The sequence below is a fragment of the Artemia franciscana genome, chromosome 2 (genome assembly GCF_032884065.1).
Source record: "Artemia franciscana chromosome 2, ASM3288406v1, whole genome shotgun sequence".
NCBI classification, from domain to species: Eukaryota; Metazoa; Arthropoda; class Branchiopoda; order Anostraca; family Artemiidae; genus Artemia; species Artemia franciscana.
Window position 1 is genome coordinate 12,302,652 of NC_088864.1, and position 21,761 is coordinate 12,324,412.

The 21,761-nt window shown below is 35.4% G+C and overlaps 1 protein-coding gene and 1 long non-coding RNA gene across 7 annotated transcripts in view; one reads left to right on the forward strand and one right to left on the reverse strand.

The window, feature by feature from the left end:
* LOC136037337 (protein unc-13 homolog 4B-like) overlaps window positions 1-21,761 on the reverse strand; it is a 140,431-nt gene that overhangs the window by 52,081 nt on the left and 66,589 nt on the right. For all 6 annotated transcript variants that reach the window (XM_065720056.1, XM_065720047.1, XM_065720037.1 and 3 more), the window contains 5 exons: window positions 12,398-12,611; window positions 9,329-9,535; window positions 7,218-7,427; window positions 5,785-6,011; window positions 3,743-3,880 (listed from right to left, as the gene is read on the reverse strand). In XM_065720056.1, coding sequence (XP_065576128.1) covers window positions 3,743-3,880; window positions 5,785-6,011; window positions 7,218-7,427; window positions 9,329-9,535; window positions 12,398-12,611 — 996 coding nt within the window. The remainder of the gene's footprint in view (window positions 1-3,742; window positions 3,881-5,784; window positions 6,012-7,217; window positions 7,428-9,328; window positions 9,536-12,397; window positions 12,612-21,761) is intronic.
* Window positions 13,394-21,761, forward strand: part of LOC136037361 (uncharacterized) — a 56,616-nt gene continuing 48,248 nt past the window's right edge. The window contains exon 1 of the long non-coding RNA XR_010619920.1: window positions 13,394-13,521. This is a non-coding gene — a long non-coding RNA (uncharacterized LOC136037361). The remainder of the gene's footprint in view (window positions 13,522-21,761) is intronic.

The window sequence follows — 21,761 nt, forward strand, 5'->3', positions numbered from 1 at the left end:
GTCCTAAAAAATTTACCCCCTGGAAACTACCCTCTCCATGGAAAATTATCCCCGTGGAAAAACCACCAGCTTCAAATCCCCCCCCCCGAAAAATGTAGGCATTCTTCCAAATAAAAAATACCATACTTAACAATGGGCAAAATTTTCTTGCCCATTGTAGGCAGCATTTCGTCAATAAATTTCACGCGTGGAGATGTTAAGGGCAAATATAATACCAGAAAACCTCGCTATAACTCCGCGGATAAATCCCTCCTTCCCACATATTTATTCTCTAGACAATTCAATCCTGGTGAAAATTTACCCTAAACAATCACCCTTAACATCTCCACGTGTAAAATTGTTTCGGCAATAACAGCAATACACAAGAAGAACTTCGTAGAGGAATTCTGGCAAGTTCTTCTAGTTTAAAATTTTTCCTAAAAAATTTACCCCCTGGAAACTACCCTCTCCATGGAAAATTATCCCCGTGGAAAAACCACCAGCTTGAAATCCCCCCCCCCCCGAAAAATTTTGACATACTTCCAAATAAAAAATACCATACTTAAACAATGGGCAAAATTTTCTTGCCCATTGTAGGCAGCATTTCGTCAATAAATTTCACGCGTGGAGATGTTAAGGGCAAATGTAATACCAGAAAACCTCGCTACAACATCGCGGATAAATCCCTCCTTCCCACAGATTTATTCTCTAGACAATTCAATCCTGGTGAAAATTTACCCTGGACAATCACCCTTAACATCTCCACGTGTAAAATTGTTTCGGCAATAACAGCAATACACAAGAAGAACTTCGTAGAGGAATCCTGGCAAGTTCCTCTAGTTTAAAATTTCTTCTAAAAAATTTACCCCCTGGAAACTACCCTCCCCATGGAAAATCATCCCCGTGGAAAATCCACCAGCTTGAAATCCCCCCCCCGAAAAATGTAGGCATACTTCCAAATAAAAAATACTATACTTAAACAATGGGCAAATTTTGCAACTCAACTTGACGACTTCTGAATTTGGGGCATTGAACTCAAGACCGAGCTTCGTATACTCAGATCATAGTGACGCTAAATCAAACAGTTCGTGGTAACGAACTGTAGTAAGGAGCGACCCGGCTCAATAGTAACCGAAACTCTAAAAAATGGAATTTTGACACCAATAGTTACATCAAAAGAATCACATTTTAATGCTGATTTTAAATATACAAGTTTCATCAAGATCAGTTATACCCATCAAAAGTTACGAGCCTGAGAAAATTTGCCTCGTTTTAGAAAATAGGGGGAAACACCCCCTAAAAATCATACAATCTTAACGAAAATCACACCATCAGATTTAGCGTATCAGAGAACCTTATTGTAGAAGTTCCTTATTCAAGCTCCTATCTACAAAAATGTGGAATTTCGCATTTTTTGCCAGAAGACAGATCACGGATGCGTGTTTATTTATTTGTTTGTTTTCCCCAGGGGTGATCGTATCGACCCTCTTGTACTAGAATGTTGCAAGAGGGCTCATTCTAACGGAAATGAAAAGTTCTAGTACCCTTTTTAAGTGACCAAAAAATTGGAGGGCACCTAGGCCCCCTCCCGCGCTAATTATTTTTCCAAAGTCAACGGATAAAAATTCTGAGATAGCCATTTTATTCAGCGTAGTCTAAAAACCTTATAAATATGTCTTTGGGGACGACTCACTCCCCCACAATTACTGTTCATTACTAAAAAATGTTCAATAGGTCTTACGTCCAGCAGCATTCTGTGAATTTAGACGTTCACATAATTTTCTTCTATTTATGTTACTGCAAAAAAAAGAACGACTTTTTTTTGCAATTTATGGTTTTAGATTTTTCTATGTTTCTCAACAAATTCTAATAATATACATTTTCATGTGGACATGTATATTATTACCTACTAAATAAATCATAAAAAAATATTCATTGATCTTTTTGTTTTACATTGATATGGGGTCGCCAGGAAACTAGGAATCATGCTTACAAGCTTTTAGCTTACAAGTTATTGGGTAAATAAATAGATAAATGGGGTCGAATATAAAGAGTTTTAGAACATAAATGTTTATAAATGTTATGTTTAGAACATAAAGAGTCATATTGAAATACCAAGGTATATTAACCCTCTTTGGGTCCTTAAAGGTTTTACTCTTTCAATAATGAGCTTCGGTAACTAAATTATTGCTTACCAAGGATTCTTGGAGGGAACCCTTGCTTAGAGCAAAGCCTTGCTCTAGTCGTTACTTTTGTTACATTTTATTTGCAAAAATATTCGCTAGAGCGGTTTTTCAAGACAGGGGCTCAAAACCTCGTATTTAAGATTTTAGAACATAAAGAGTCATACTGAAATATTGAGGTATATTAACCCTCTTTGGGCCCTTAAAGGTTTTACTATTTCAATAATCAGCTTCGGTAACTCCTCTGATGGAGGGAATCCTTGCTGGATTCTTGGTAAGCAATGGTTCTTGCTTACCAAGGATTCTTGGAGGGAACCCTTGCTTAGAGCAAAGCCTTGCTCTAGTCGTTACTTTTGTTACATTTTATTTGCAAAAATATTCGCTAGAGCGGTTTATATACTGAAATATTGAGGTATATTAACCCTCTTTGGGCAAAAATTGATGTTCTGCGACATAAAATGGCAAAAACGCTGTCGTTTTGGAGGCTCAGAACCTCCTGTTTGTGGTTTTATGCCACAAAAAATCACTTGACCGTCTTAGAAACTCTTTGTACTTTCATTTTTATCCTCTTCAAGCAGAAATTAATGTCCGGTGGCAAAAGATAGCACAAGAAATTTTGTACCATTGTGGCACCATTTGCTGTGGTACTAGGAATACTCCAAGAAATAAAAAATAGGACTAAAAACCTCAAGAACTAAAGAAAAGTCTAAAATGAAGAAAACATAAAATTACGAAGGAGACTATCTTTCATATTCCAAAAGGCAAATTTAACCTGAAACCTAAGGAGGTGGCTCATTGCAGTATACAGAAATAATTTCCTCAAAAATTGGGTAAAGGAAAAGATAATTGACAGGTCATCAAGTGAATAATGATTCTGCTAATCTGTCAATGATCATCCAAAAAACATAGCATAGGGATTGATCCAAGATCACTTGGACGTGGGAACCATTTAGGTCTTTTACAAACACCTGCATCCCCCTCCATCAGAGGAGTTACTGAAGCTAATTTCTGAAAGAGAAAAGCCTTCATCAAAAATACATCCCGACATGAATACCTTGAACATTGAATACCTTGAACATGAATACCTTGAACATTCTGCTAATCTGTCAATAATCATCCACAAGACATAGTATAGGGATTGATCAAAGATCGCTTGGACGTGGCAAACAAGTAGGTCTTTGACAAACACCTGCATCCCCCTCCATCGGAGAAGTTACCAAAGCTGATTACTGAAAGAGTAAAGACTTTAAGGGCAATTCAGCAAAAACACATCCCGACATGAATACCTTGAACATTGAATACCTTGAACATTCTTCTAATCGGTCAATAATCATCCACAAGACATAGCATAGGGATTGATCCAAGATCGCTTGGACGTGGCAACCGAGTAGGTCTTTTACTAACACCTGCATCTCCCTCCATCAGAGGAGTTACCGAAGCTGATTACTGAAAGAGTAAAACCTTTAAGGGTAATTCATCAAAAACACATCCCGACATGAATACTTTGAACATTGAATACCTTGAACATTCTGCTAATTTGCCAATAATCATCTACAAGACATAGTATAGGGATTACTTACTCACAAAAAATGACGTTGTAGTGGTCTAACGCCCTTCTTAGATCGGCTAACGCGTTGTTTGCGAGAGAAACCGCATGCTCAAGACGAGTACTAACGTCACTCCCTTCTTTCCGCGTTGTGTCAATTACGTATTGCATCCTTAAAAAAGACCAAATTTGAAAAAGAAATTTAAAGTTAGCACCACATTAAGGCATTTACTGAAGCTTTAAAAAGCTTTTTATTGGTAAAGCCGGGTGGTATGTTAAGGTGGATTATCAGAAATGGGGGAAGATTGAAAAAGAGAGTATCTAAGCAACGGAAAATCGGAAAACTTACCATAGTTTTTTATATTCCCCGGTCGAAAAACTTAAAGTTATGCGAATCGTATATTAATGAAGATCAAATCAAAACTGACGTAACCGCGAAGGTTTTCGAGTTATTTCATTGGCTATTTTATTACAAATTGTTAATTTATTGTTTTCATAAACTGACGTATTCGGCAATCAAATGATTCAGTTGCAACCATTGTGGCCATGGACAACAACTAATAGTTGGCAGAAAATATTTTCAGAATGCAAAAAAAGTATTTTCAGAAGCACTTGCTCTGAATTGTGATTCTATCTCAATGTGATCCTTGTAACAGTTGTTAAGTCAAAGGCTAATGAAGATTTGCCGAGTACCCTTATGTCTTTTCTGCTGATTAAAGTTTGCATTATTTTATCTTTCACACAGATATCCTAATAGAACCTATTTCTATTCAGTTATATTTTTGGATTGAATGCTAGAGTTCTTGCAAGAAAAATATCGCCTTTTTGAAAAGCTTTACCGAGTTCTTCTCGGCGTTTCATTGATCTATTAGTGAGGAATGATTCTAGATTTATCGATGTATGCTCTTTTAATGCCTTGCTTGCCCCCTCCCCCAAATTTTGAAAATGTCATTGGGTGTTTTCATTGAAAATTGTCTTTTCTGACTAATTTCATTGTAAAAACTGAAAAAAAAACACCGAAAATCCGCTGCATCCCATAACTTTGGAAAACATATCTCCCCCCCCCTAAATTTTTGTGAATTGATCCTATTGTATAAACCATTGTTATTTTAATTTATGTCTTTTGTATATGACGAAAAATTATGCATTGTCTTTTACTAAAACAGGGAGTATGCGACGAAACTTTGGAGGCAGGTCACATGGCATTAACCAAATAAAATTATGAACCAAGTTATCAGGACAATTTCTTCTGGCTTAAAATTCTTCCGTATCTGTGACACACACACACATCTTCCTTGACACTTCATTTGACACACCCATCTGACTGGTTGTGTAATAAATAAGACTTTTTTAAGGTCCCATCCAAGGTAGAAGAACAAGAAAATTATGTGTCGAAAAGAAAAATTTTACTTACAAGTTTTTAATTAAAATTAAAACTTCCGATTCCACAATTTTTAAAGCTTCTTCATGGGTTCATCTTAACAGCATTAAAAACCAGATTGTATATGGCTTCTCCTGGCAATGACCAACCTCATGTTTTTGACCTTTGATCTTTCATAAGTTAGTCTTTTGACTGTCAGACTGTAATAAACTATGTAAATTTTTAATGGACGTCAATTTTTCTGACATGGACCGACGTTGTCGAATCGGCAAGATTGTGAGGTTTTTAGCACAATTGAGGGCTCCTGATGCAATGTGGTATATTTGAAAAATTTATGGGAAAATCTAAAATTTTGGTACATTTTTGGCTGCATTTGCCTGCTTAAGGTTTATTTTTCGCTTTTTCGAAACTCCTCCGGTCACCTCATATGGATTTAAGCAAAAGATTAGGGATTTTCGTCGAATGAAAACGAGAGGACAAAAAAAATGCGCATTTAAAGAATCAGTTTCTTAGTGAGGATGAAGATATGACCGAAATAAAAAGGTTGTTTAATTTTCAGCTTATTTTATTATTTTTGTCTTTGAACACTGACGTAAAATGCATTAATTGTCCCACAAAGAATCTTTTGTGGCACAAGACGCAAAACCGGTGCAAGTTATCCCACAGTGTTGATAAAGTTGAATTAGACCACAAACCATTCAAAAGTTCCACTCAGGACAGCCACCTGCATCCGTTCTTTAATATCTGATAGCTTTGGGGGATTGTTTCTTTTTTTATCCAGCTGCACAACCACTGATAGACATTTGATCAAACATCGAAGTTGGTCAGGACCAGCTAACTCATAATGGATTTTCCTGTGTTTTCTTGTAATCTCGGTACAATATTCCGAAAATTTGTCCATCGCATGCCACAAATACTCTTCCTAGAATAAATTGCACAATTTGAAAAACAGTTATTCTTTGTTAGCTGGGCGGACAACAATTTAGACAAGCGGGCGAACTCAAAAAATAAAAACACTAAAAGCGGACGAATTACAAGGAAATAAGAGACAGTATTGCATAAAATATTCGCTCAACCCCAACGACCTCCTATGTGAATGTAACTGTTAGTGGTAAACGTTTCCTAAAAAATTGTTTTAAATAATAAAATTTTGTGAACTCGAAAGGAGGCTACCTTAAATGAAAAACCAAAATACAAAAGGAGGAAGGTCTCGAAGCTCACTCCCTCAATTCCTAATTGTTTTGAATTTCAGGGAACCTCCTATTTAGTCCTAAAGTGTATAATATAGTTGTTTTTGTTATTGAGCCTTCCCAAAAATAGCTGGCGGAGGTACCTGATCCAGAGGCCAAATCAGTTAGCTCGTCAGAAATTTAAAAATTTTTTAATTTCAGTGCCTTCAAAGTGACTCGTCAAAAGTATTTATTCAAAGAAGAATATTTCTGCTCCTGGTCCAAGATATGGATTGAAAAAATCGGTCCATTCATATTTATACTCAACAAAATTTATACAGGAAGGCACGATTGCGGTTTCACAGTAACGTGAGTAACAAAAGCTACATCGAAAGAAAGAACGAGTTTGATTAGTCCCCTAGAAATAACCGACCTAGCAGAAACAAGGTTACATTCTTATAACCTTACAAAACTAACGTTTTATTAGTTTAATTTTTTTTTTGTTTTAAAAAGTAAAGCTGTGACAAAGAGTCAAACTTTAGCGTAAAGAGGAGGCGTTGAGGAGCGGACGGCCCCTTTCATATACAAAATAATCTTCGTTCGTATTAAGTTTTAATATCCCTTCTTACTTTCAGTTTAAAAAAAAACTTTTTTTTATTTAATTTGCCTTAAAGACCAACTTGACTTTTTCTTCTAGCCTGTTACAAACATTGATTATCACGAATTAAAAATTAAAATAAAAAATTATTAAAAATTATAAAGATATTAAAAAAATAAAAAAATTATTACGAATATTATTTGGTCACGCTGTATTAACTTGTAATAGATGTTGTGGAAGTTTTGTGCTAAATACTGCGTAAATTATGATTAATACTGCAATACGATGGTGACTGTGATTACGATCCATAGTTGGTATTAAGAACGGTGTATAGCCTTAAGTAGGAAGTTCAGAGTTGTACCTGATCTACTGAATATTTTTCCTCCTCGACGGTCCTTTTAATTCGTTCTAAGATGGGTAGAAATTGTAAAGGGTCAAGAGCACGATGCAAATTAATATCAAATAACGACTTCCATCGAACTAGGTCAGATTCGTATGAAGTAAGCCCGTGATGGCATGCATGCTGGACTATGATCTGTCGAGCTTCTGCTGGCAACATTCCAAACCAGTCCTAAAAATGTTAATAGTAAGGAAAGTGACAAATCAGAAATTACAAGAATACAAATTATATCAGCAAATCACCCATTTGCTGCCACCTAATGTATACCTCCTAGGGCCACGCTCAATTCTGCTACACATGATACAGTCCACATTGCTTGGCACACGCCACACGGTTTACGTGATTTCTAAGAACCGGCAACTCCCCGGATAATGTACTCGTTTTAGAACAATAATATAATTTAGACAAAAATATAGATGAGGTATATTACAGGTTTTCCTCTGATAGTGATAATTTTTTAGAACTATATTTCATTGTAATATTATAATTTAACATTATTTATTTTCGTGACCTACTCTTATCAGCAAACGGAGCTACCCTACATCCAGTGTCCCTCAAGCCATGACACCCTAGGCAAACACCTGGTTCACCGATATGGTAAAGTCGGCCCTGCTATTAATGCACTCAGGTACACATGGCGTCTTGGGAGTATAAATTGCTGAGACTTCCAGGAATTAATTACATTGTGTTTTGAACAATCAATCTAGTCTCAACAGTTCAATTTTTATCCACAGTTTCTTTCTTTTGAATATATTCCTTTCGAAAGATAAATTGATGAATTGTTTATTGATCTGTCAATTCGAAACACTTTTCCGGCAAATTACCTTTAAACAGAATGCTTCAAATGCTGAAGGTTGGCTCATGCGTTTTTTAAGCCTCAATTTTTAATGTGTTATGTTTTTATTTTCCCTCACGCCTTAGTTTTTTTTAGAATAAGAAATATGCCGAAAATTCCACAAAAAAAATCAAAACAAGAAACATGTAGGTGTCCAAACATAATTAGAAAGGAGACTGCCTGTAAGTCCCATAGACTGTTTCCTAGAGAGCAAATTATTAATTCTACTAAAATTCTTGAAATCACATATACTAAGTTATACCCCTGGGGGGGGGGGGATAATCATGAAACCCTGAATTATGACCGTGGTGCAAAAATTGCTCGCTTGTATAGGGATCCGAGGCGAAAGAAGAGGTTCTCTTCTTAGAAACAGTTCAAAGGATTATGTGCTGCTTGCCTCTGATGGCTGGCGAGTGATGGGTATCTATTCTCTCTTTTTCATGGGGCGAGTTTTGCCTGCCCAAACTGGTCTGCAGCTGGTGGGTGGGGTTTTTGGTATGGGAGAAAACAATGGTGAACAAACTGACTCTACCAAGGAAGACTCTTCTACAAAGGGAAAAAAAAGATAAGCAAGCCTTCCCTCTAAATACAACATCCAAGACCAGCAGCTATTGCTGCTATATTATTACTATTTTTAAGGAGGGTTTGGAGGCAATGGGCTTTAGTAGCATAAGCCTCGACTCAGTGGTTTTTAGTCCGTCCTATAATATAATATAACTAAAATAATATTCACCTCAAGGGCCATTGCACTTTGATGGAGAAGGCCTTCAGTTACTCATGTTTGAACAATAGCCATCATAGTTTCTAGGTGACAATTAGGACCACAATATTTTATTTTCTCTCGCGCCTTAGTTTTTCTTTTAGAATAAGAAATATGCCAAAAATTCCACAAAAAAGAATCAAAAGCATGAAATATATAAGTGTCCTAACATAATTAGAAAGGAGACCGCCTCTAAGTCCTATAAACTGTTTCCTAGAGAGCAAACTCTACTAAAATTCTAGAAATCACACATACTGATTTTGATTTTCCAAGTACAATTAATGGAATTCCGCTTTTTTATAGCCTATAGCAGCTGCTTTATTTATGGTCTTATGCTTTTAGTTTGTGGACATTAAAAAAGGTGTCCCTTGACTCACTAAGTTAGTATAACCATTTATGATTGTTTTGCTAACATTTAAAAGTACATTTATAAGTTGTTTCAACACCCAATTGAAAAAATCAAATTCCACACATTACCTCATCTTTTCTAATTTCATGGTCATAAATATAACGTAGAAACTGTTCATGTTTGATCATAGCAGGTAGAGTGTATAATCCTTTTGCATTGGAACTTGTCAACGCCAAATGCAGCCTCAATTCGCCTCTATTTTTCTTTGACTTATTAGCATCTGGATTCTTTCCCTCGATTAAATACCATCTTTCGATGCCACTTGCCGGAACACTCTAAAATAAAAATCTAAGTATTCTCTTATGAAACCCTTTATTATTTTAATGAGTCACACAACATTAAAATAATCCACACAAGAAACAGAGCTTATCCTTGGGGTGGAAAATACTTAATTAACAAGACTTTGATAGAAAAAAAAAAAAACAAGAAAAAAAAGAGAGACAGTTCCTTACTGGAATTCAGACACAAAACCTAATTTCAAGTACACCAAAAAGAAAACTGATAAGCCCCCAAGAAACTCGGTTTTTGAACATTACATACGAGGTCTAATCAAAAAGTAGTGAGACTGTTAAAAAACGTACATATTTATTAGATAAAGTTATTTACATTCAATCTCCTTTACGTGTTTCTCCACGTCTATACGTGTTCTACAACGTTCCTGCCATTTTTATACAATTACATGGAGCTCGGTATGGAGCCAATAAAAAACAATTACATGGAGCTAGGTATGGTGAATAGGGGGTTGAGAAACAGCTGGAAATCATGTTTGGCCAAAACTGCTGCACAACATGGGCTGAATGGGCTGGTGAATTATCATGATGCAATTTCCAACTACCAGATTCTTTAAACTCGGGCCTTTTTTTCGTACAGCGTCTCGTAGAAGGCGAAGAACATCAATGCAGTACTCCTTTGTTATGGTCTTTGCTTTAGGAGCACACTCATGAACAACACCTTGGCAGTAAAAAACAAACAAACAAAAAACAGTCAACATAACTTTCATTTGACGCCAAACTTGACCAATTTTTTGGGTCGTGGTGAATCAGGTGTTTTTCACTAAAAAGATTCTACTTTTGTTTCTGAATCGTAACCATACACCCAAATCTCGACATCACTTATAATTGATTTTAAAAAATATAATAAAACATCAGATCCGGAACACTAGCAAATAAGTGTATTTCTGTTTTTGGTTTTCTTTTTGTTCATCTGATTTGCAACTTTGGAATAAACTTGGCTGCAACACTTCAGTCACCAATATATTTTGAACTGAATAAAATGAGATTTGGAACTCATTACTAAGTTCCATGATTGTCTGAATGTCTGAATTGTCCATGAATGCTGGGTTACCTCGTATTGCTGTTCGTATTTTTTGGATCATTTCCTCATTGTGGCTTCACCGCAATGCGGCTACCGCAATTTGTGGCTTCACGTCAGGACGACCTGACGGACGTCCTTCAAGTTCATCACTTTCAACAGTTGTTCTACCCTCTTTAAATTGTTTAAACCATTCAAAAATGCGAGCACAGGACATAGTTTCACCTCCATAAGCCAACAATGGCATTTGGTAGGTTTCCGTAGCTCTTTTACCCTGTTTATGGCAAAATCTAATGCACACATTTTTTTTTCTATATTTCCGCTCATAATCAAATCCGACAGGACGTAAAAACACACTTTACTTGATCCTACCTAGAAGCTGACTGAGACAATTTTAATCTAATCTATGTCTAAAATATTTTCCCAATTTATGCATAAAATTTTTTGTTTCATCATCTAATTTATTACCAGCTTTAACCCTCCTTCTATATAAATAAAAAAAAAATATCTAGGTGTGATGGACCTAAAAGCATTAAGGCCATGCGGTAGCTTGAAGAATCGCGTGCCAAACTATTCAAATTAATTGTGCGGTCTTGTTATAGCTTGTAGAGCTTGGATATGAGATCCGAATAAACGACAGAAAACCAAAAGCCGACATAACTATTTAACCTCCCAAATTTTTGTGCTGGAGATAGAGATATTCAATTTTAATAAAATTTACATCATCAGAGAGTGTGAATTTTGCTTTATTTTTCAATTAAACGGAGCCAAATTTTCTTTTTCAGGAAAGGGTAGTCACTAAATTTTTTTTTAGCATGCCTGCTCGAAACATACTAAAAATCAATTCAAAAGAATTATCATTTTGGTAATTTTGCCCTTTTAAGCCTTTCTTTCAATTTTAAGGTGTAACTTTTGAATTTCTTGCCCAATTTGCATGTTTCTAAATATTGTTAACTACACATTTCTATTAGCTAAGAAATTTGTTTCCTTAACGAACATAAAATTAATAGTGAAAATTAAGATGGCAGAAACAAGCCTTTAGTTAATTTAATTATTCTACTGCTACTACACTGTTTTCCCGTATTCTATTGACTATCGGTGAATATTCTTGGAAATATTAGTGTAACCCTTCTGTTTTCTGAGTAATCTAATGTGTAATGGATGCAACTATGAAAGACAAGGGTGAACAGCCTCCTTCTCTCCTCCTTGAAACTTATTGTTCCCCTATAAAAAGCCTTAAAAGTGAGTGTAAAGTTCTGGCACAAGACGATAAATTTACCCTTTCCACTCCGCCACCTAGGTGGCTTCTTACTCTCTTAGGAACAATCGTCATTTATGCCCACGTTGGCCCAATAATTTTCTATTGTTTATTTCATGCTACCTGTTTGTTATTTTTGTTCTTTTAACCCGGTAATTTTTAATTGTTTATTTCATACTTTTTGTTATTCGAAATATACTATGGTTGAAAATAAATTGGGTTGGTCTTAATTGTATTGTCCATCCCTGACCTTGTGAATTCTGTTTTAACTTGGTTAATGTTCAGATATGAGCAGTGTTTATTGATGATGAAACTCCGTGCTCTGTTTTGGCAACTTTTTTTCAGAGTTTCTGTTTATATTGTCTTAATCAGTTTGAACCTCTTTAATTTATTCCTTTTCTTCCAATAAAGTTTATATACATGCCTTTAGTTCTAGCGTAAATTCATCTACCAGCTAGTACATTTTATTTAATTCATGAAAACTTACATTTAAATTTAAACTGGAATTTAGACAATCCAAATGCAAACCATAATCTAACTGTATTTTAAATAAAAGAACAGAACTAACCTTAAGTGGCACAATAACACTTCCAAGAAACTCGTGGTTTTGATTAGTTCCATTTGAAGAGCTCCGAATACCAGTAACATCTTTGAACAATTTACCAAAACCTCTCATAGATTTGATCTCAGAAATTTGACCCAGTCTTTCAACCACACTCTGTTCCGGATCATAATCGTAGAGTTCAAGATGGAGCATTTCAGCCGCAGGATTTCGAACTTCTCTGAAAATTAATTTCAATTAAAAATCTGAATTTCTACAGACCCCTTACACTTGATGGATGTTATGGACGCAGCTAGGGTAGAAAACGGTGAATAGCCTCCTCCCCCTTGAAAACTTATAGTTCCCCTACAAAAATATTAAAATGGGAGTGTAAAGCAAAATTCTGGAATGAGGTGATCGCTGGAATGAAGTGTCCGTAGCATCTAGCCAATCACGTGAGCTTACAAAGCGAGTAGCTGAAGCTAAAATTCCTCCAGAGTGTGTTTAAAATTAGAATCCCGTTGGTTTTCGATCATTAGATATGAGTGTCTATTCTCTTTTTCCTCATGGCTGGGAGATTGATTTGAAACTTTTAATTGTTCTTCGGCTTGTTATTTGTTGAAAAATAAAACGTTGATTCTGTCGAATATGGCATTGATTCTAAAAACTAATGGGAAAATAAAAATGCCCGAGGTCTTGAAACAATACAGTGGAGGGGAGGGGCTCTTGCACAGCCCAATGTATATTATCAATGTTGTTTTTATGTACATTATATATACACATATATATATATATATATATATATATATATATATATATATATATATATATATATATATATATATATATATATATATATATATACATACAAAAACTTTGAAGTCGCTTAAATGTTATGATACATACATGAGTCTTCGATCCGGCTGAATTTAAGAAATGATCTATTGATTTTTGCGAGCTCCAAGCCCGTCCTTTCCTCGATTTTCTAAATAGATCTAAGATGGACCCAGGGCGCTGATAGTCTTTTTGTTTCGTTGATCATGATACGTTAACGTGAATTGAGGTGTTTGGGCTTTACACTCATGAAAATAATCAGTTGGGTGGCATGATTTTCGGATAGGTCGTGTTTTGCTTCGGCTTGGACTTTCTGGGTAAATTATCCTTTTTTTATTGGACTATATCTGATAGGGGTTTACTGTGTTTAAATATCTTTGCGTCATGGTTATGTGGATATTTTCTATTACACCATGAACATTTTGCTTTATTTCATATTTCTTTTACCTCTTACACCAGATGATATGACAGAATTTCCTTCTCCTCGTCATATTTGATTTTAGGGGTATGGTCAAAGAATTCAGTATGAGTAATTCAAGCTCAATATCAAAATCAATTTTGTTATTTTTTTATAAAAAGTATTTTATTATTTTCCCTCCAACCAAACGAATTACCAAACATTACAAATATTATAGGTAATTTCTACATGCAATTATAGGCAATAACCAAGTACACAACGGACTCCACTTTTAGCCCCTTTTGTGTATCATAAGCATTTTAATCAAACTGTTGGTGGTAACGAACTGTAGTAAGGAGCGACCCAGCTCAATAGTAACCAAACCTCTAAAAAACAGAATTTTGATACTAATAGACAAATCAAAAGAATCGGATTTTTATGCTGATTTTAAATATATAAGTTTCATCAAATTTAGTCTTACCCATTAAAAGTTACAAGCATGAGAAAATTTGCCTTGTTTTGAAAAATAGGGGGAAATACCCCTTAAACGTCATAGTAGCTTTACAAAATCACACCATCACATTCAGCGTATCAGAGAACCGTACTGTACAGGTTTCAAGCACCTATCTATAAAAATGTGGAATTTTGTATTTTCAAACAGTTCGTGGTAACGAACTGTAGAAAGGAGCGACCCGGCTCAATAGTAACCAAAACTCTAAAAAATTGAATTTTGATATCAACAGCTACATCAAAAGAACCGCATTTTAATGCTGATTTTAAATATATAAGTTTTTATCAAGTTTAGTCTTACCCATGAAAAGTTACGAGCCTGAGAAAATTTGCCTTAGTTAAGAAAATAGGGGGAAACACCCCCTAAAAGTCGTAGAATCTTAACGAAAATGACACCATCAGATTCAGCGTATCAGAGAACCCTGCTGTAGAGGTTTCAAGCTCCTATCTACAAAAATGTGGAATTTTGTATTTTTTGCCAGAAGACAAATCACGGGTGCGTGTTTATTTGTTTGTTTTTTTTTGTTTTTTTTTTTCCCAGGGGTCATCGTATCGACCAAGTGGTCCTAGAATGTCGCAAGAGGGCTCATTCTAACGGAAATGAAAAGTTCTAGTGCCCTTTTTAAGTGACCAAAAAAATTGGAGGGCATCTAGGCCCCCTCCCACGCTCATTTTTTCCCCAAAGTCAACGGATCAAAATTTTGAGATAGCCATTTTGTTCAACATAGTCGAAAACCATAATAACTATGTCTTTGGGGATGACTTGCTCCCCCAAAATCCCTGGGGGAGGGGCTGCAAGTTACCAACTTTGACCAGTGTTTACATATAGTAATGGTTATTGGGAAGTGTACAGACGTTTTCAGGGGGATTTTATTTTGTTTGGGGGTGGGGCTGAGGGGAGGGGGCTATATTTGAGGATCTTTCCTTGGAGGTATCTGTCATGGGGGAAGAAAAATTCAATGAAAAGGGCGATGGGTTTTCCAGCATTACTATAAGAAAACAATGAAAAACAAACATGAAAACGTTTTTTCAAATGAAAGGAAGGAGTAGCATTGAAACTTAAAACGAACAGAGGTTATTATGCATATGAGGAGTTCTAGAAATACTTTAGCATAAAGAGCGAGGTATTTAGGAGGAGATAAATAAGTCGCTCTTTATGCTAAAGTATTTTTAGTAATTTCAACTATTTATTCTACGGCCTTTCTGATTCAGGGGTCATTCTTACAGAATTGGGACAAAACTTACGATTTAGTGTAAGGAGCCAGGTATTAACGAGGGTACAAACCCCCTCGTATACATAATAAAAATATAAGATTATGAAAGTTTGCTACGTAAGTTAATTCTTAAGTTACGTTTATTTTTTACTAATAAAAACGTTCGTTAAAAATTAAAAGTTCTAGTTGCCTCTTTCAGTAACCGAAAAATTGGAGGGCAACTAGGCCTCCTTCTCCACCCCTTATTTCTCAAAATCGTCTGATCAAAACTAAGAGAAAGTGATTTAGCCAAAAAAAAAAATTAATATACAAATTTCATTTTAATAATTTATGTGCGGAGAGCCAAAACCAAACATGCTTTAATTCAAAAACGTTCAGAAATTAAATAAAAAAACTAATTTTTTTAGCTGAAAGTAAGGAGCGACATTAAAACTTAAAACAAACAGAACTTACTCCGTATATGAAATGGGTTGTCCCTCCGCAATCCCTCGCTCTTTACGCTAAAGTTTGACTCTTTGCCACAATTCTACTTTTTAAAACAATTAAAAGCTTTAGCGTAAAGAGCGAGGGATTGCGGAGGGGACAACCCATTTCATATACGGAGTAATTTCTGTTTTTTTTTAAGTTTTAATGTCGCTCCTTACTTTCAGCTAAAAAAATTAGTTTTTTGTTTTTATTTAATTTGCCCGAAGACCGATCGAGGGTGCGTGTTTATTTGTTTTTGTTTTTTTCCCAGGGGTGATCGTATCGACCCAGTGGTCCTAGAATGTCGCAAAAGGGATCATTCTAACGGAAATTGAAAGTTCTAGTGCCCTTATTAAGTGAATACAAAATTGGAGGGCAACTAGGCCCCCTCCCACGCTCATTGTTTCCCCACAGTCACTGGATCAAAATTTTGAGATAGCCATTTTGTTCAGCATAGTCGAAAAACTTAATAACTATAACTTTGGCGATGACTTACTCCCCCACAGTACCCGGGTGAGGGGCTGCAAGTCAAAACCTTTGACCATCGTTTACATATGGAAATGGTTATTGGGAAGTGTACAGACATTTTCAGGGGGATTTTTTCTGGTTGGGGAGGGGAGTCAAGGGGAGGGGGTTAAGTGGGATGATTTTTCCATGGAGAATTTAGCATGGGGGAAGAGATATTTCATGAAGGGGGCGCAGAATTTAAAGCATTCTTGAAAAAAAGCAATGAAAAAATAAATATGAAAAAAAATTCAACTGGATGTAAGGAGCAGCATTAAAACTTGAAGCGAACTGAAATTATTACACATTTGAGGAGGTTCATTTCCTCCTAAATACCTTGCTCTTTACGCTAAAGTATTTTTGTGATTTTAATGATTTATTGTACGACCTTTGTTACTCAGGGGATCATTCTTAAAGAATTGGGATAGTATTTAAGCTTTAGTCTAAAGAGCAAGGTATTGATGAGGAGGCGAACCCCCTCATATACGTAATAAAAATATACGAACATAGAAGCTCGTTACGTACGTTAATTCGTAAGTTACGTATAGTTATCTATCTATCTATATATATAAAAATAAGTTGTCTGTCTGTCTGTCTGTGGATCAGGTGACGTCATGTTTCTGTGTCGGCTGACGTCATGTTTTCGACTGACGAAATTACGAAATTACATTGGGACACAAATGACGACCAGGACACCGGCACATAGGGAATATAAATGACGACCGGGACACTCAAAGAGAAAGCGACCGGGACACAAGGAATGTTCAATTAGCAATCACCATCAACAAAACACCGTCAACAAACCATCACAAATGACGACCGGGACACAGGGAGTATAAATGACGACCAGGACATAAGTAAAAAAAAAAACTAAAAAAAAAGGTAAAAACTACAAAAAAACTAAAAAGAAAAAAAAACAAACTAAAAACTAATAAAAAAACTAAAAAAGCTAAAAAACTAAAAAAACTAAAAAATAAAAAAAACTAAAAAAAGGAAACAAAAAGAAAAATAAAGGAGAAAAACAAAACTAAAAAAATAAAAATAAAAAAAAAACTAAAAAGAAAAAAAAACTAAAAAAACTAAAAAAATGTAAAAACCAAAAAAAAACTAAAAAGAAAAAAAGGGGAAAAATACAAAAATTTATTTCATCATTTACCATTTCAAAAACGAATGTATATACAGACTGGGACACCGGAATACAAATGACGACCGGGACACAGGGAATATAAATGACGACCGGGACACAGGGACACAACTACAACGGGGACGCCGGGGGGCACAGGGGGATATATAAATGACGATGGGGACACAGAGAATGTTCGATTAGCAATCACCATCAACAAAGCTCAAGGGCAATCATTAGAATCATGAGGTATAACTAAAAAAAACTAAAAAAAAGGCAGAAAACTAAAACCTAAAAAAAAGACCAATTCAAAAACGAATGTATATACAGACTGGGACACCGGGACACGAATGACGACCGGGACACCGGGACACAAGGAATATCAATGACGCCCGGGACCCTCAAAGAGAATTCACAGACTGGGACACCGGGACATAAATGACGACCGGAACACATGGAATATAAATGACGACCGGGACACCGGGGGGCACACGGGGATATATAAATGACGACGGCGACACAGGGAATCGTCGATTAGCAATCACCATCAACAAAGCTCAAGGGCAATCATTAGAATCATGAGGTATAGATCTGAATACGGATTGTTTTCCCATGGACCATTATATGTTGTATGTTCAAGAGTCGGTAAACCTGACAATCTATTTATATGCACAGACAAAGGGACAGCAAAGAATGTTGTATATTCGCAAGTTTTACGTAGTTAAAAACATATATATATATATATATATATATATATATATATATATATATATATATATATATATCTATCTATATTCACAGGTGGGACATAGGGACACAACTACAATGGCGCGTAACTAATATGGCGCGTAACGACTTACGCGCGCGGGGGGGCTTGGGGGGGCGCGAAGCGCCCCCACCAACTAGGTGTTGGGGTGGCGCGAAGCGCCACCCCAACAGCTAGTTACAAATAAAAACCTTCGTAAAAAAAATCAAAAGTTCTTATTGTCTTTTTAAGCAACCGAAAAATTGGAGGTTAAATAGGCCTCCTACCCCACCCATTTTTCCTCAAAATCGTCCGATTAAAACTATGAAAAAGCCATTTAGCCACAAAAAAATTAATATACAAATTTCGTTTTAAATATTCATGTGCGGAGACCCAAAATCAAAACATGTATTAATTCAAAAACGTTCAGAAATTGAACAAAAAAACAAGTTTCTCAACTGAAAGTAAGGAGCGAGAATAAACTTAAAACGAACAGAAATTACTCCGTATATGAAAGGGACTGTTCCCTCCTAAACGCCCCACTCTTTGCGCTAAAGTTTTTCTATTGATTTAAAAAGTAGAGTTGTGAGAAAGGGTCAAACTTTAGCGTGAAGAGCGGGGCGTTTAAGACGAAAAAGCCCCTTTCATATACGGAGCAATTTCTGTTCGTTTTAGGTTATAATGTCACTCATTACTTTCAGTTGACAAAACTTGTTTTATTATTTAATACACAACCGTTTTAACCAAACGAAGAAACCAAATATTATAGGTAATTTGTACACACAATTATAGGCAATAACCAGGCACATAACGGACTACACTTTTAGCCCCCTTTATGCATTATAAGTATTTTAACACATAACCAAACACAACCGTGTTGACCAAACGAATAACCATATAGGTAATTTCTACAAGCAATTATAGGCAATAGTCAAGCACTTAACGGACTACACTTTTAGATCTTTTTGTGCATTATAAGCATTTAATACACAACCAAACACAACCGTGTTAACCAGACGAATAACCAAATATTATTGGTAATTTCTACAGGCAGTTATAGGCAATAACCAAGCAGTTAACGGACAACAATTTTAGCCCCTTTCGTATATTATAAGCATTTTAGCGACTAAGTTTGCTGTTTTCTGCCATTTTAGGCTGAATATTAAGAATGTGAATGTATTTTAAGTAAAATATACATTTTAGGCTGAACAATAAGCATGATTAATAATGATAACTGAGTTCTGGAACTAGATATTTGTTCACAGTCGTTTTAAACGACTGAACCGTACTTTGGGTACGGTGAACCGACTGAAACGTAGTTCGTACTTTGGATGCAGTTAGGTTGGGCTTGTGTATGGGTATCCTATAGGACAACCCATTCAAATATCTGCCAGAGTCTACAGCCAATAAGCCCTAATTTTTGGTAGAAGAGAGATCGTAGATTCAGAAATCCTGAACGGGAGAAAAAAAAAGGAACAGAATTTAATTTCTTTATCAGTGATAAGGTATTAATTCGGTGGCTGCATTTGAAAACATGTTAAGTTATTTTTAAAATAACTTTAGAGTTTTTTGTTCCTTTCAGTTCAGTTTAGGCAGAAAGTCTAAAAAAGATTAACAAACCCGGAACTTTATAATTAATTTTTGGATTTTTAACGTTCTTGTATACTCGATAATCAGGAAAATAGACATCTTCAGAGTCTTTAAGTCTTTAGAACCTTAATACGAACCTTTTGGATCCTTCGTTCATTGAAATGGATGACATTTTAATAGCAAAACCATTTAAGCACCAAAGACGTGACATAATGAATAATATAAAACTAAATTTTGCAAGAAAAAGCCAAACAAATAAAAACACAATTACCAAACGGTTTGATCATTTACTTATGAATGTTAAGATTAGAAATTTCCAAGCTAGATATGTGGAACCTAAGGATGTTGCACGGTGACACTGAGGTGTCATGAAACTTATCAAAGGAGTCATGAAGATTTTAAAAAACCCTCCCTCCCCTCCGCTAATTAACTAATTTGGTAATAACCTTAATAATCCTAAATAACCCTACTAACAGTAACAGTACTGCAGTAAATAACCTTACTTTACGTTATGTTTACTTACTTTACTTTTTTCTTACTTACTTTATGTTTACTTTACTACATTTTTGCTACATTTATATTTACTACAGTAAATATTCTTACTAATCAGCTTCAGTAACTCTTTGCCCTGTGTCTTCTATTTTGAATTAATTGTTTTTAATCATATTAAATGCTTTCGGTTTCATTATTGTGGATGATTGATAAAACTCTCGAATTTCTTTCGAGGAAAGGGGGCTCTGCCTTCCCCAACCCTCGCTCTTTACTCTAAAGTGTGCCTTTTCGGCCCAATCTTTTAAGAACAACTCCTAAAATGCAAGGGTCACTACTAAAAAACTTTCGCGTAACGAGCGGGGGTTGAGGAAGGGACAGCCCTCCCTCATATATGGAATAATTTCTGTTCATTTTAAGTTTTAATGTTGCTCCCTACTTTGAGGTGATTTTGTTTATTTATTCTTATAATAGAATGCAACAAATAAAACAAAAAGAAGGTCCAATTGGTTGTTGGTTCAAATTCTCTGGTATACTTAATTTTGCAGCCGACGTTGTTACCTTCTTCCAAAAACATCAGCTAAATTGAGAAACTATGGAATAAGCTGCTCAATTTTTATGAACAATTTTTCATTTGAGCGTCTACTGCGAAACTATTTAATAAAAAAACAAAACAAAAAAAAACACTTGTTCAATTATTAAAATTATTAAATACGAGAACCAAAGCTTAGGTCCATCTTTATTTTGCTAACAAATTTCACCAAAAATTGGGCTTAGCATTTGTTTCATACTTCTCCTCAGGAAAGGCTGTACTATACTTCAAAAGAGTCTAGAGGCAATGGAGATAAATAAAAAAGCAGAAGGGCAAGAAGACTACACATTATTTTGAAGGGGAAATTTGTAGCTCAGGTGATGCAAAATGCATATTATTTAACTGAGGTCTTCAGATTACCCCTGTACTAAAGGGTGCCTCATGTTTTCAATAGCATGGTTGGTCAAGCATATGATCAAAGTTCGTGTTTACACCTCTAGGCTTCTGCAACCCCTACGCACCTCTAACTAAGTAAAATTCATTGGGAATAGTTGATAGTTATTTCAATTTCGAAAAACCTTTTTTCTATACATATATATGCTTATTCTACGAATATAAAACTGCAATCTATAAAAGTTAGGAGAGGAAATCTGATACTCAAAAATCTGTGCTCGACAGATTGATATATTTTACGATCAGGGAGTGAGGGAGAGATCCTCCATCATTAAACATTCATCTAAACCTAAAACATTAGGGATAGGTATAGGTTGAAATTCTGCCCTAGACCTAGATACGTGTAATATAGTTTCAGGCAAATTTTTCGAAAGAAAATTAGTCAAGTTAGACAGTATTTGGTAACCTTCACAAATGAGCTCGTCTGATATCAGACAAAATCACTTCAAGTTTTCGGAGCGTCATAGTAGCAAAGAAATGTTTTTTGTACAGCAATTGTAATATTATTGATATATTCGCTTACGAAATACATGAT